This window comes from Alexandromys fortis, unplaced genomic scaffold (assembly GCF_014885135.2).
Source record: "Alexandromys fortis isolate MF-2015 unplaced genomic scaffold, M_Fortis_MF-2015_v1.1 scaffold_4, whole genome shotgun sequence".
Taxonomy (NCBI): domain Eukaryota; kingdom Metazoa; phylum Chordata; class Mammalia; order Rodentia; family Cricetidae; genus Alexandromys; species Alexandromys fortis.
Window position 1 is genome coordinate 2,937,807 of NW_026067944.1, and position 14,157 is coordinate 2,951,963.

The following is a 14,157-nucleotide window of genomic DNA, read 5'->3' on the forward strand; positions in this document are numbered from 1 at the left end:
TCTACTTGCAATGTTGCTTAGTGGTTTGAAATCCTTTTTATGTAAGGCTGAAGCATCTTAGGCCTTCTATTGTCCACTAAGGGAGTAAGTCACAAAACAATCCCACACCAGTTTAGAATTAAGATTAATAAAACGGTTATTTCTTTAAAGGGACAAGCTTAAAGATCACCGTCCTAGACAACAACTCCCTGCATGACCAGGAAAAGCGTTTGTTAGCCAGAAGCAGAGTCTGAAGCAAGAGAGGGAGAGCACAGCTACTGCTGTTTTTACAAGCCAGAGAGACCATGCCCAAGTGGGCTGGTATCTTAAAGGCTATTGGCTGAAGAAGCGAAAGGAGCTCCAGCAGCAGTCCACATTAACACATCTATTGCTATTGTCTTTTATTAGCTCATGTTTAGGCAATTTTTTTTTTTTTAGCCAAAAACCAGATTTGGTTTAATACTGCAACAATAGAAAACAAACCCAAGCACTACACACTAACAAACATACTACAACCCAGGAAAGGGGACATGCAGAGGCTACAATCATAAGCTAAATCTTTACAGGGGACCACAGAACTGCCTATGACCCCGTTGTGGCGGTGGCAGTACAAGTAAGAACTGTATCTGGCCAGTTCCCACCCCAGCAAAACCTTATTTTCACACAACAGTAAAAGGCAGAGTCACTTAAGAGTATGCAGTCCTCACAAGGAAGAGGTGGACCTGCTGTGTTTTGGTAGCTCTTTTTCCAAGCTGCTAGTACTGCAGCAACAAATAACAAACAAGGCCTCATGGCTTCTGGCTGATCCTGGCACCCTCAAGGGCACAGGTGTGAATTCCCATCAGTCTCGGTCTTGGCTGCAGTTCCATATCTCACTCCAAGGAGTAGGTAATGACAGCAGCTACCCACACCTGAGATTCCCTTTATCCTTGGAGGCTCTTATTGAGGATCTTGTTCTTGTGAACACACGTGGGGCACAGCATGCTACCCTCCAGGTGTGGGGGCGGAAAGGGGCAGGCTGGCAGCAGGAAGAGGACAATCACTTTCCCCTTCTTCTCAGGTACCCAGGCTTGTCCAGCGTGGAACTGAAGCCGAACCCAACCTCTTGAGTCTGCTGGAAGGCTTCTCCCATGGACCACACACCACAGATCCCCGTTTGTCTCGGGTGTTTTAATGGACTGCAGGGCCTCATTCTTGTTAGCATTGGCNTTGTGTCCGGTGTTTTAATGGACTGCAGGGCCACATTCTTGTTAGCATTGGCTGCAATCCTCGACCAAGAGGCCAACACTGCCTCAGAGGTGGTTGTGGTCACAACCGTCGTGCTGACCTCTTCATAGAGGACAGGCGGTTCAGTAAGGGCGGGCATCCGCTCCTCGGGTACAGGAACCACTTCAAGAGGCACTATCACCTGAGGACAAGACTCTTGTCCCTCCTCCGTCTCCGTCTTCAATTTTTTCCTACGCATCTTCACCCTGGCCTCTCTCGGTGTGTCAGGAATGTTGTCTAATTCAGTCTTCTGGTTTCCAGCATCCTCCATCTTCAAATTAGACGAAACCGCGAAAGAAAATTCTTCCACCTTCCAAATGACCTCTGGCCTCAGGCAGCTTTTAGAAATCTCCTCCTACTTCCTGTTGTCTAGACGCCCCCTTCCGTTCCCCAACCTCCCGCCCACGCCCCCAACTATTTGTGGTGCTAAAGTCTGACCGTGGCTGATAAATAAAGTCAGCACTGTGTTTTTTTTTTTCTTTAAATTATCATTATTATTATTAAGACAGGGTTTTCCTGTTTCCCAGGCTGGCCTGAAACTCACTTATGGCGCCTAGAATTCCGAGCTGTACTGCTCAGCTAGGCAAATGTTTTAAATAACAATCATAATGGTTTGTATTTTCAGCCCTTGCTTTTAGCTAAATAACTAAGCTATATTTAGGCAGTCATTATGATGAGACTGTATGGTCATAGCTTCTGACATTACATGGAGACACGATCTCATGACAACTTTGTGCTCTTCTGGTTCTTACCATCTTTTTCTCCGTTTGTAATGATTCTGGAGTCTAAGGTGTGTGAACTGTTTTGAAAATGTGTCCACTGGGAATGGGCTCACAATTTTTCATTTTGATTGGCTTTAATTTTCTGTAATGGTTTTCATGTGTTACAAAGAGAAGTTTCTTGATGGGGGGTAAGAACTACACTTATCTGTGAATATAAGGATATTTAGATTCCTGTTAGGGATTATGTTGTTTTACTATAGTAGGAGGTGTACTCTCTTCTCCAAGAACCATGAGTTTACTAGCTCGGGGTAGCTGGAAAATTATCTAGTAAACGGCATGATTTCCATCCTGTAAAACCAGCGATAGAGCTTCTTGCTAGCACAAAATCACATGTGTCATTACTGCACCATTTTCGTTATTGTGCAATGTTGGTCCTTGTTTTAGTTCATAGGCATCATAGCTGGGTTGCTTCCCTCCCTTGGAAACATGCAAGGGGTCTCCTGGTACCATAAAGACAAGTTCTCATGAGGAATGCTTTAGGTCAGCACAGCTCAGGGTACTTTGAGCCTTGTGTTTGAAGTACAAATTGTCTTCAGCAAAAGGGACTTATATTCCTCCTCGTGGAAAAATAAAAAAAAAAACAAAGACAATAGAAATAGTCTGAAATGTTCCAAGAATCTCTTAGATAACCCTGATCTACAACCCAAAATGGGGATTGACATGCTGGATATTTTTGCTTGTTACATTCTTTACACAGAGTAAGATGGAGATTTATGAATGATAGTTACAGAAACCATGAATACCATTTTCAAATTTTGGTGAAGTAGTAGCACAGAGGGAAAATATGATCAGTCTATAAAGCTAGTCATTATTGTCTCCTGGAAATTCTACAACCTACCCAATAACTTTTAACAAATTGCTTTTGGATTAGGCTAAGTAAACATAATTATGGTTCTTCATTAAAGAATATTCTTCACCACAGAAGACACAGATGGTGGATAAAAATAGGAAAAGATACCCTCTGTTTAATGTCATCATGGAAAGCAAAGAATGAGTTATCACCCCACACTCATTAAAATGGCTAAAAATCCAACTGACAACACCAAATGCTGATGAACATGTGGAACCAGTACTCATTATTTGCTTGTAGGATGCAAAATGGCACCACTATTTGGAAGACAATTTGGCAAAGATTTTTAACAAAATGAACCTGATTAGCAGTTGCAATCCCTGATATTTTTCTCAAAAAATTAAAAGTATATACTCACCAACAGATCACATAGGCATAGTCAGAAGTAATTTTATTCATGATTGCAGCTCTACTAACTTTGAGTAAGTTTGTGGATAATTAAATGTGTTTTTTTTTTCTATTTTCTTTTTTTATATTTTTTATTGAGAATAAGAAAAAAAAGTTTCCGCCTCCTCCCAGCCTCCCATTTCCCTCCCCCTCCCCCCACTCCTCTCCCCCTCCCCCCACTCCTCTACCCCTCCCTCTCTAATCCAAAGAGCAGTCATGGTTCCCTGCCCTGTGGAAAGTCCAAGGTCCTCCCCCCTCCGTCCATGTCTAGGAAGGTGAACATCCAAACTGGCTAGGCTCCCACCAAGCCGGAACATGAAGTAGGATCAAAACCCCTTGCCATTGACCTTGGCTTCTCATCAGTCCTCATTGTTCGCCATGATCAGAGAGTCCGGTTTTATCCCATGCTTTTTCAGTCACAGTCCAGCTGGCCTTGGTGAGCTCCCAATAGATCAGCCCCACTGTCTCAGTGGGTGGGTGCACCCCCCGTGGTCCTGACATCCTTGCTCGTGTTCTCCCTCCATCTGCTCCTCATTGGGACCTTGGGAGCTCAGTCCAGTGCTCCAGTGTGGGTCTCTGTCTCTATCTCCATCCATCACCAGATGAAGGTTCTATGGTGATATGAAAGATATTCGTCAGTATTGCTATGGGATAGGGTCATTTCAGGTTCCCTATCCTCCGCTTCCCAAGGGATTAACTGGGGACATCGCCTTGGGCTCCTGGGAGCAACTCTAGGTTCAAGTCTCCTGCCAACCCTAAGGTGGCTCCCTTAACTAAGATATGTGCTTCCCTGCTCCCCTATCCAACCTTCCTTTATCCCAGTCTTCCTGTTTCCCCAAGTTCCCCCAATCCTCCCCTTCTCACTTTTCTCTCCCCGTCCCTCCTTATCCCCAACCCACCCCACCCCCAAGATCCCAATTTTCTCCCCGGCAATTTTATCTACTTCCCTTAGCCAAGAGGATAACTATATGTTTTTTCTTGGGTTCATCTTCTTATTTAGCTTCTTTAGGTTCACCAGGTATACACTCCGTGACCTTTATTAATGGCTAGAAACCAATTATGTTAAGTGTGTTTTAATAAAGAAATAAACACATTTGGTTGTAAAATGCCTTCCTGTCCAATATCTTTCCATGTAGATGAAATTTAAGTCTGCATCATTGTTATAAGAAAGTGATCTTAAAGGGAGACATATTATATGATTTCAGATATTTTTGGACATAGTTTCACTGTGCAGTGTGTTAGCCTTTTGTTCAGGACTTTCCTGCCTCAGTTTTGAGAGTGGAGATTACAAATATACACCAAGTCTAAGAGAAGTATGTTCATCTGTTCTTCCAAATGAATGAAAATATGTCTATGTAAGAATGAGATGACAATTTTCTAGACTTACTTCTGAGCATTTAGACTGGCTTTAAAGTTACAAATGTTTAATCTATTTTAAAGAAAGTAATTGAAGACTTAAATGACAGACAAAGCAAAGTATAAGTATAAATAATCTTAACCCTCTCCAGTCACGATGAATGTGACCAGTAAACCAAATGCAATAAATATGTCATTCCTCAGTCAGTGTCAAAACCGAGACTACAGGAGAGGAGATAACACAGTAGCAGTACAGCTCTGCTTGGCAGGCTTCTTTTCCTGGGCTCCAGTATCAACTTGGGGGAAAAAAACCTCAAAATTTTAGTAGTTTATAACAACGCAGCTGAGTTTACATCCCTCATATTTCCATAAGCTTTTGGTGCCACATGATAACACTTTGAAGGGCAATAGTAAACAAAATGTAAATCATGACAATGAATAAATAAAGGAACAAAATAATAGATGAAAATTTCCAGTGACTAAAGAAGATACCTATCAACGTACACGACGTATACAGAACAACAACAATACTGAAGCAGAAAAGAAGGTCCCCACAGCATATAATAAACACTAAACATACAGAACAAAGAAAGACTTTTAAAAGGGAAAAAGACAAAGTAATATATAAAGACAGATCTATTAGAATAACACCTGACTTTTCAATGGAGACTGTAAAAGCAGGAAGGGCCAGAACTAATGGTCTACAATTTCTAACAGACCATAGAGACGAGCCCAGACTGCTGAACCTGAACCCAGCAAAGTTTTCAACCATGATAGGTGGGTAAAGAAAACATTCTCTAATTGGGGGGGGGGGGAACCTCAAGGAGTAGCTACCTACAAATCTAGGCCTACTCCTAGCACTTCTGGGTTCCAGGACCTCACATGTTCCATCAAGCATTCAGGCAATTCATATAACCACCCGGGACCCTCAAGCCCTACAAGACTTACATGCACCATCATCACATGATCGACACATGATGCCACTCCAGCTATATAACCCCCTGTACGCATGCACTAGGCAGCCTTTAAAAGCTGGGACATTCCTGCTCCATGCCCTTTCTTCCCAACCTTCTTCTGAAGAGGTAACTACTGCCTCCCTCCCCACCCCCTCTCTCCCTACACCAATTTCCTTAGGCCTGCACATGTGTCCTTCTCTCTCTTAATCAACTCTTAAAGTAAGCTTTGCTGTGGATTTTGTTATCTGTTTTTGTTTGTTCTCCATAATTTTATTGGTTTCGAGACACCATAGGCTCTCCTGCCCCTCCTCTCCCAGGCCAGGATCCCAGATTGGGTTTCTCCACAACAACCTGCATTCCGTCTGTCCTGCCGCCAACTCCTAAGCACAACAGTGGCTTCTATCAGTGAGTTTTCCCCTTCTGGTCAGCTTAACTGTTTCTTTGAACCCAAGGTCTTGACAGGTTAGCTCCCAGGAACGCTCTGGTACTCCTAAAAATGGGGGAACACCCAACCTCGACCTTAAAGGCTATGGTTGAGTCCTTCACTGATATTCATCTCTGGTTTACACCCCATGGCTGAAGACAACGTTTTGGCACTGCTGCCGCTGTTTGGACTTTTTGTCCTTTCTCAGACCATTTGAAAGTGGTCCTATTGCCGCTGTTCAGACTTTTTGTTCTCTAGGGGCACTTGGTAAGGTCCTTTCTGGCCCCCAATTCCTGTAACAATAGGTCCCAAATTGGCTTGGCCTAGCTCTCTACCCTCACACTATTCTGGAGATGTCCTGATTAGTTGCCTTTTCACAGTTTCAGCTGTGAGAAACTAACCTTCAAAAACTATTAGTCCAACCCCCCCCCCCACTGGGAAGTCTTTTAGAGACCCTAAAGCCTCAAACCTTAATGCCATACTTACAGAGTCCCATACTTTTCCGCCTTTGTTCTAAAAATGATCTAAGTACCCTTTAGATAATAGCCTAAAGTGGCCACCTAAGGACACCTTGTATCCTGATATTCTGCAGGAGCTTTCTAACTATTGTCAGTGCACAGGCAAGTGGAAGGAGTTTCCTTATGTCTAAGCCCTTTTCTACCTATGTTCTAAGCCCTATATCCTTACAAGCTGTTCACCTGCTCATGTATTCCTGGCTATGCCATCTAAGCCAGAGGAACACCTCACTTCCATTCTAGACCCTGCTAACAAACCTCCACCTTTCTGACCTCAACAGACTTCTAACTCTTCAGTTCTTTCTCTCCCCCACCAGCTGCTCCATCAGATCCTCCATAGCCCTCCTTCTCTCCAGCGCCATGCCACAATAGTCGCCGACCCTAGCACCCACTTTTACCCTTCCTGTCACGCACTTGCAAGCTTCTAAGAAATCCAAACCTGACCAAACCAAGCTGGCTGCTGTTTTCCCATTGTGAAAGGTAGCTGAATTGGCTGGTCAAGGTACACTTCCTTTCTTGTTCTCAAAACTCTCTCACATAGAACAAAACCTGGGTTCTTATACACCTAATTGTATGTCTTTCATAAAGCAATTCAAATACATGACCCAATCTTATAGTCTCACCTTTCAAGACATTTTTATGATCTATCTTATTACCTACTTCCTGAGGAACACAGGTGAGTTTGGGAGCAGGCCAAAGTACATGCAGATGAGGTTCTCCAGACTAATATAGCCCGCTAATTTCACATGTTCCATTTGTTTGATTAAATAAAATTAACCTGTGGTCAGAAGGCTGAGCCAGCAGCTAGCTGACAGGAAGTGATAGGCAGAAACTAGGTATAGTGAGGGTTCTTGAGTGGGAGCAGAACAAAATGTCTCCTGGGTTTTTAAGGAGACACCAGCAAGGAGAGCTTAGCTACTTACAATTCAGCCTCTCTAAGCTAGCAGAATTTCACTTCAGTGTTTGAATAATGAGTAGTTCTAAGGAAGAGTAGAGATCTAGATAAAATTTGCTTTAGTGGCTTTGGGTAAGGGAACAGGACTCCTGCTGGCTGTGGTCCTTGTGGCAATGTTGGTAGCAGTGGAGTTGCAATTGCTGATTAGAACAGCAGTTGCCTAAGGGGCAACCACTGAATTTGGGTGAAGAAACAACAATAGTACATAAGGAACCCTCAACAGACAAAAGCAAACTAAAGTAACATCATGCACCCTACTTGACCACTAAGAATTAAAGTAGGATATAAACAACAACAAAAAGAACAGAATGCTTGCCAATCATGGAAACTGAACAATTCAATACTAAAATTAAGAACTGAATGAAAATGAACCCAACACATGCTACTTACAGGACAGAATAAAGGAGTACCGAAAGGCAAGTTCAGAGCACCAGCTACCTTTATGAAAAAAAATTTTTTTGAGAGATCTCATCTTAGTCACTTAACAGCACATCTGAAAGTGATAAAAAATATAAATTACACTCAGAAGAGTGGATGAGAAGAGAAAGTCAAACTCTGTCCTGGATACATTAAAATAGGAATATCATCATCAACAAGTAAACAAAACAAATACTCAATGAAAATAGTTCTTTGAGAAAAATCAATAAAACTGGCAAAATCCTTAACCAACTTAACATAAACGATGATAAAAGATCAGATTAACAAAATTAGAAGCAAAAGGGGGTACACAACAATACACAACACAGAAATACACAGACCCAACACAAGCTTTAACAATTTATACTCCACCAAATCAAACAATAATAAAAAAAAATATGGGTAGGTAATTTTCTCAAAATAGTTCACCTACCAAAAGAAACCAAGATCAGACAAACAATTTAAACAGATGCATATCTTCTAGTGGAATATAACCAGTAAATAATACTCCCCCCCCACCCGCAAAAGCCCTGGACTAGATGGAGTCTATATGAAAATTATATAAGACTTTCAAATAATTAATGGCAATACTCCTCAAATTATCCCTTAAAATAGGAACAGAAGAAAGATCGCCCAATTTCTTAGTTGTTCTGATAACTAAACATAAAGGCACAATAAAGAAAATCACAGACCAATTTCCTTTACGAAGACAGATGCAAGAATTCTCAATAAGACACTTGCAAAATAACCAAATACAGAGACCCACAACCAGACAACGTGAAGAGAGTGAGAGACACTGTAACATTCAGTCCTAAATGAAATATTTCCTTTAAGTGCCTCTCTTCAAGGATCAGGGAATGAAGCAGAACAGGAGATAAAATTGAAGACTAGCTTGGTGGGAGAACATCAAGGAAACAAGGCTTCTAACCACAGCAGGAACTATACAAATAAACTTAGGGACACTATGGCAGATGCAGAAATCTTGTACTAGATGGGATCCTAGAGATTAGAAGAAATATTGACACATGACCCTATCTCCAACCTAAAAGCTTTTTTACTTGATAACTACTTGCAAATAAAAGATTAATTTTCTCTAAGGAACACTGGGTATGGAAACAAACCATTCCTAAGGGGAGATTCCATGCCCAAACTCTGACTCTTTGAGGCAGGAGGGCCGGCTACAGAGAGAGGACTTGAGTGTTGTCTATGGATACACTGTTGCAGCTTCCTTGCTGGCAGGGACCTTGAAACACTGTAGAGTTGTGGCAATGAACACGGCTTCTGGCCAGTACCTCAGCCACAAGGCTGAAATCGGAAAAAAAAAAAAAAAAAAAAAAACTAAGGAATGGGCTGGATCCAGCTGGCAAAGCCACAGCTTTAATCCTACCCATATTGCTCAGTAATTTAAAGGCTCATGTAGTCAGAAAAAGAGAGAAAGATATAGTAAAGAGAGATTCAAAAACGAAGAAAACCTCTAAATGATTTACAGTGTGTTAAAAATATATGCAGGCTAAAAGTTAAAGTTCTTAAAGTAAAAAAGAGAGAGTAGTAGGGTGTGGTGGTACACACCTTCAATCCCAGCACTGAGGAGGCACAGACAGATGGATCTCTGAGAGTTCAAGAACAGCCTGGTCTACTGAGTTCTTCCATGACAAAGATATACAGAGAACCTGTCTCAAAAAATAAAAGTAAAATTAAATGAAATAGAGGTTAAAATAAAGCCGCACAAAGATGGAAAATACACAGAGAATCTTGATACTTTACGCTATTATGTACTCTTTGAATTGTTTGAATGCTGAGGAAGGAGCAACGGCTGCTAAAAGATATTTGTTTATAAATGCTGCTGAACTAATCCAAGATAGATATTTTGAAAATACCTTGACTTCAGAATTTGGATCAAAGGATATGATACTTTGGAAAAGAGATTCTTCTTTTGTTTTCATAGAGGATGAGACCCTGTGGATTGCTTCTATTCCAATACAGTATGACAGACAATGCCCTCCTGAAGGTTGCTGTAAACACCATCAAAAAATTACTTCACTCAACTAGTGACTGAGATGTACCTACCACACAGGTTACCATGAAAGACCTGATTAACAGCACCGCCATACAGCAGGAAGCAGTTTGGAGAGAAAAAACTGTGCCCATGTTCCCAAATATTGTTTATAAATGTTCTTTTACATTTAAAGGGGGAAATGATATAGATATGAATAATTTGCATTAGTATGTATTTGACTTTATTGATATAAATTTAAGGTCAATCTTGTTATATGTGTATGTATTTCGGACCTTGACTAAGGTATTGTGATTGTATAGTTCATGTAAAAATGTAATGTATATAGGTTGTTAATGGATAATCAATAATAATAATCAAGCTTGTAGTCATGTTAGTTAGAATTTCTAGATGTGCAAAGATATATTTCAGATAGGCATTCCTCATATCTTTCAAAGACTACAGAATATGGCATTTTAAATGTTTTAATAATTTAGGGCTTTTCATGACAATGAGACATGTCTGCTCCTGGCAGCACGAATCTACTTCAATAGGAAGATGGGCATTGAAGAGGCTCCTTATGGAGTTGTTTAGCCATTTGGGCAAGAAACTGCTCTTGCTTGGACTGTTGCATAAACTGGACACAGAGAACCCAGAGAGAGAGGACTGATGAACTTGCCTAAAGGTGAGATGGTCTTTCGGGGTTCCTGATTTATGAAAGAGTGCAAGACATTCTACATCACACAGCAGATAGCGACTGATCTGCCTTTGAAATTTCCTGCTTCATGAAAATGTCTGCTGGATACTATGGGCCTGTAGGCCAAAGATGGATGCCCCAAAAGTACAGAGGAACTTTGGGTGACTATCCAGGCAGCAAGATGTCTCTGTCATTTCTAGAGTTTTTAAAGTTGTTTATTTCTTGTTTGCTTAGGTAATATTTTATTTATCTTTGATGTAGTTGAAGAATAGATAGTTATAGTTTTCCATTGTTATGATAAAAGATAAAGTAGATATAAATATTGTAACTGTAATTCTTGCTTGATAACTGTTTTGTTATATGTAATTTTACTATGTTAAAGTGGAAGCCTTTCCTTTTTGTTTAAACAGAAGCAAAATAAACTTGAAGACTTCTTAGGAGGTTTAACAGTATACATTAAGCATTGTATATGAAAAAAATACTTTTACTTATAAAAGAGAAAAATGTTAGTCTTTAAAGAATCCCAAGAATATAATAAATCCATGAAGATAATTCAGATTTTATGTTTTTCTTAAATATCTTTTATTATGCTCATGGTTTTCCTTTTAATATAAGAAAATTAAAATTTCAGTAATAATCCATTCCATTAATATTGATGAGAAGTGATAGGATATGCAAATCTCATTCATAATTGTGCTTCAAAATGGCAGCAGTAATTAACTCATAGACTGAAAATCCCCATGTGCCCTGAGGCACATTCCCTACCAGACAGATTGTAGAGGCTGTCTACTCGTGTTTTTTAATTTTTATTTATTTTACATACCAACCACAGTTTTCCCTCCTTCCTCTCCTGTTCTCTCCCTGCACTGTCTTCCTACTCCTGGACCCTTACCTGCTCACAAAGCCGGGCATATCAAGTTGACACAGGATCAAGCTCATCCTCCCTGCATCAAGGCTGAATAAGGCATCCCACCATAGGTAATGGTTTCCAAAAAAACAGCTCATGCAACATGGACAGATCCTTATACCACTACTAGAGGTCCCATGAACAGACCAAGCTACACAGCTATCACCCACATAGAGATGGCCTAGTTCAGCCACCTGCAGGCTCCTTAGCTGTTGGTCTGAGTCTGTGAGTGCCCAGGAGCTCAGCTCTGCTGTCTCTGTGGGTTTCGCAGCCATGACCTTCATATCCTTTGCTCATATAATCAATCCCTCCTCCTTCTCTTAGACTGGACTCTTGGGTCTTGACCAAAAATGCTTGACTATAGATCTGATCTGCTTCCATCCGTTACTGGGTGAAGGTTCTATGACTATTAGGGTATTCAACAATCTGATTACAGGAGAAAGGTAATAATACTCTTAATGGTGCAATAACACAAAATGTGGGCAGCTAGTCGCCATATGGCACAATGACTGCCAAGTCATACATTGCACAAAAGCAAATAAATAAAAGAAAATTAAATAACTTCTTAGGATTGATTTTTTTTTTCCTTTTGATTTTAGTTTTGTTTGAGGGAGAACAGTTGGCCTGGGCTAGGGGACGATGCTAGGGGAAGGGTAGATGGGTGGAATCGGAAAGCATGGTGGGGAGTCCACAGGACTTCTACAGAGGTTGAAAAATAAATAAATAAAAGGAGGAGAACATGACTACTCCTAAAATATGGAGTAGATTTTTATTATAGGTATAAGGGAGAAAGCAGGTGATTGAAGCTTCCAAGCTTAAAAAGACAGGCAGACTAAACTGGGCCATAAATTCAGAGGGCAGAGGCAGAGCAAACGGGGAGCTGCTGAGCAAGAGGCAGACCAGAGCTAGAGGTCAATTACATGGAGTCTACACAAGCAGAAAAAAAATAAAATAATGACATCTTGAATTTTGCAAAAAAAAGTGGATAAAGCTAGAAAACATCATTTTGAGTTAGATAACCCAGACACAAAAAGAAAATTATCACATGTACTCACTCATAAGTGGTTTTTAAACATAAAGCAAAGAAAACCAGCCTACAAATCACAATCCTAGAGAACTTTGACAACAATGAGGACACTAAGAGAGACTTACATAGATCTAATCTACATAGGAAGTAGAAAAAGACAAGATGAAGGGGGAGGGGAGAGGCAGGGAGGGGAGCAGAGAAAAATGTAGAGCTCAATAAAAATGAAAAAGCAATTAAAATATCAGTGTAGGAGCCCTTTTTCTCTCACTCTGCCATTCAGACTCATTTAACTTGTTTCGTAGGCTCAGGTCAGCTCTTTCTACCTGATGCTGTCCTTGGAAGACATAACATGGTCTTAGTCTTCTACCTTTCATCTTAGGTTGCACTTTGACCAATGGCCTTCTTCATGGTCTCCTACCCTAGCAATGTTAAGAAGTCTCAATTTCTCTCTATAACCTCTTCTATCCAGGGGTGTCCAGTATGACCAGAGAGCATTTTTGATCTCTCAGTACCAATCCTCAGCTTTTTCACTGATCCCCATGACCCAGTTAGTCTGCAACTTTCATGTCTTCAAAATCAGGAGAATGTGTGAGACTCTTACATTGTGCCAAGTTCAGCTATGAGCTTGAGATGCAGCCTTGGCCCTGTGGACCACAGCTTCTGTGTGCTGATCCTGAAGAAATATTCCCAGGCTATTTCACCTCAGCAATGTTGGTATCTTCTTGATAACAGTTGGTTTCTCAGCAGCAGCAAAGAAAATTCATTCTCGCATCAAAGGAAGTACTATACTTCAGTAAAGCCAATCTCCTATTAATCACACTAATTCTTTACCCTGAGACCAAACACTACTCTCAGTTCATGTTTTATATATATGACCCTGATAAGTGTTCGAGAGACTCTCAAACTTCCCTCTGAAACTTCACAAACCAGGCTTCTAGCATCTGCATTGTTCTCAGTTTTATCTTCCCAACACCCACAGCAGCTTAATAAATTCTGAGTACTCAATGGATTTTCAAGTCAAATGTCGCAAATGAGACCAGAAAACTCTCTGGAGAGTCATGGTTATGCCTGTCACAACAGTGCCCTATGAACCTGGTAACCATTTCTTTCCCACTTTTCTTTATATTGTTCTGTTGTTGTAATGTATACCCTAACCAATTTAACTCATGAGCAAAGGGATTATTTTGGTTATACATCCATGTCCCAGTTCATCAGAGAGGAAATTCAGGGACTGAACTCAAGGCAAGAACCTGGAGTACAAAATAAAACAGAAGTAGTACAGGAATGCTGCTTACTGGTTGGTTTCCCTTGGATTGTTCAGGTTGTATTTTCATAAAAAACAAGATCTCCTGCTGAAGCAGTTCAACACCCATATGTGCTGAGAACACCAAAAGTCATGAATTAAGAAAATACCCCTATTCACTTGCCTATAGGAAAATCTGATGAAGGCATTTTCTAAGTTGAGGTTCCATCTTCACAGATGATTGTAGCTAGTATCAAGGGAACAAAAAATAACCCTAAGCATCACACACACACACACACACACACGTGTGTATGTGTAAATATGCATATTTATGTGTGTGTATAACTATAATTATGAGGAATGAAGAATTAGTGGAATCTAGAGAGAGTTGAGGAGAATATGT

General features: G+C 40.6%; 1 protein-coding gene across 1 annotated transcript; it reads right to left on the minus strand.

The window, feature by feature from the left end:
- Positions 1-421: 421 nt before the first annotated feature.
- On the minus strand, positions 422-1,516 carry LOC126505822 (developmental pluripotency-associated protein 4-like). Its single transcript, XM_050149068.1, has 2 exons — positions 1,213-1,516; positions 422-1,165 (listed from the first exon to the last, which is right to left on the minus strand). Exons 1-2 carry the CDS (start codon positions 1,514-1,516, stop codon positions 903-905), a joined length of 567 nt encoding a protein of 188 aa, XP_050005025.1. The 3' UTR covers positions 422-902.
- Between the last annotated feature and the right edge of the window lie 12,641 nt (positions 1,517-14,157).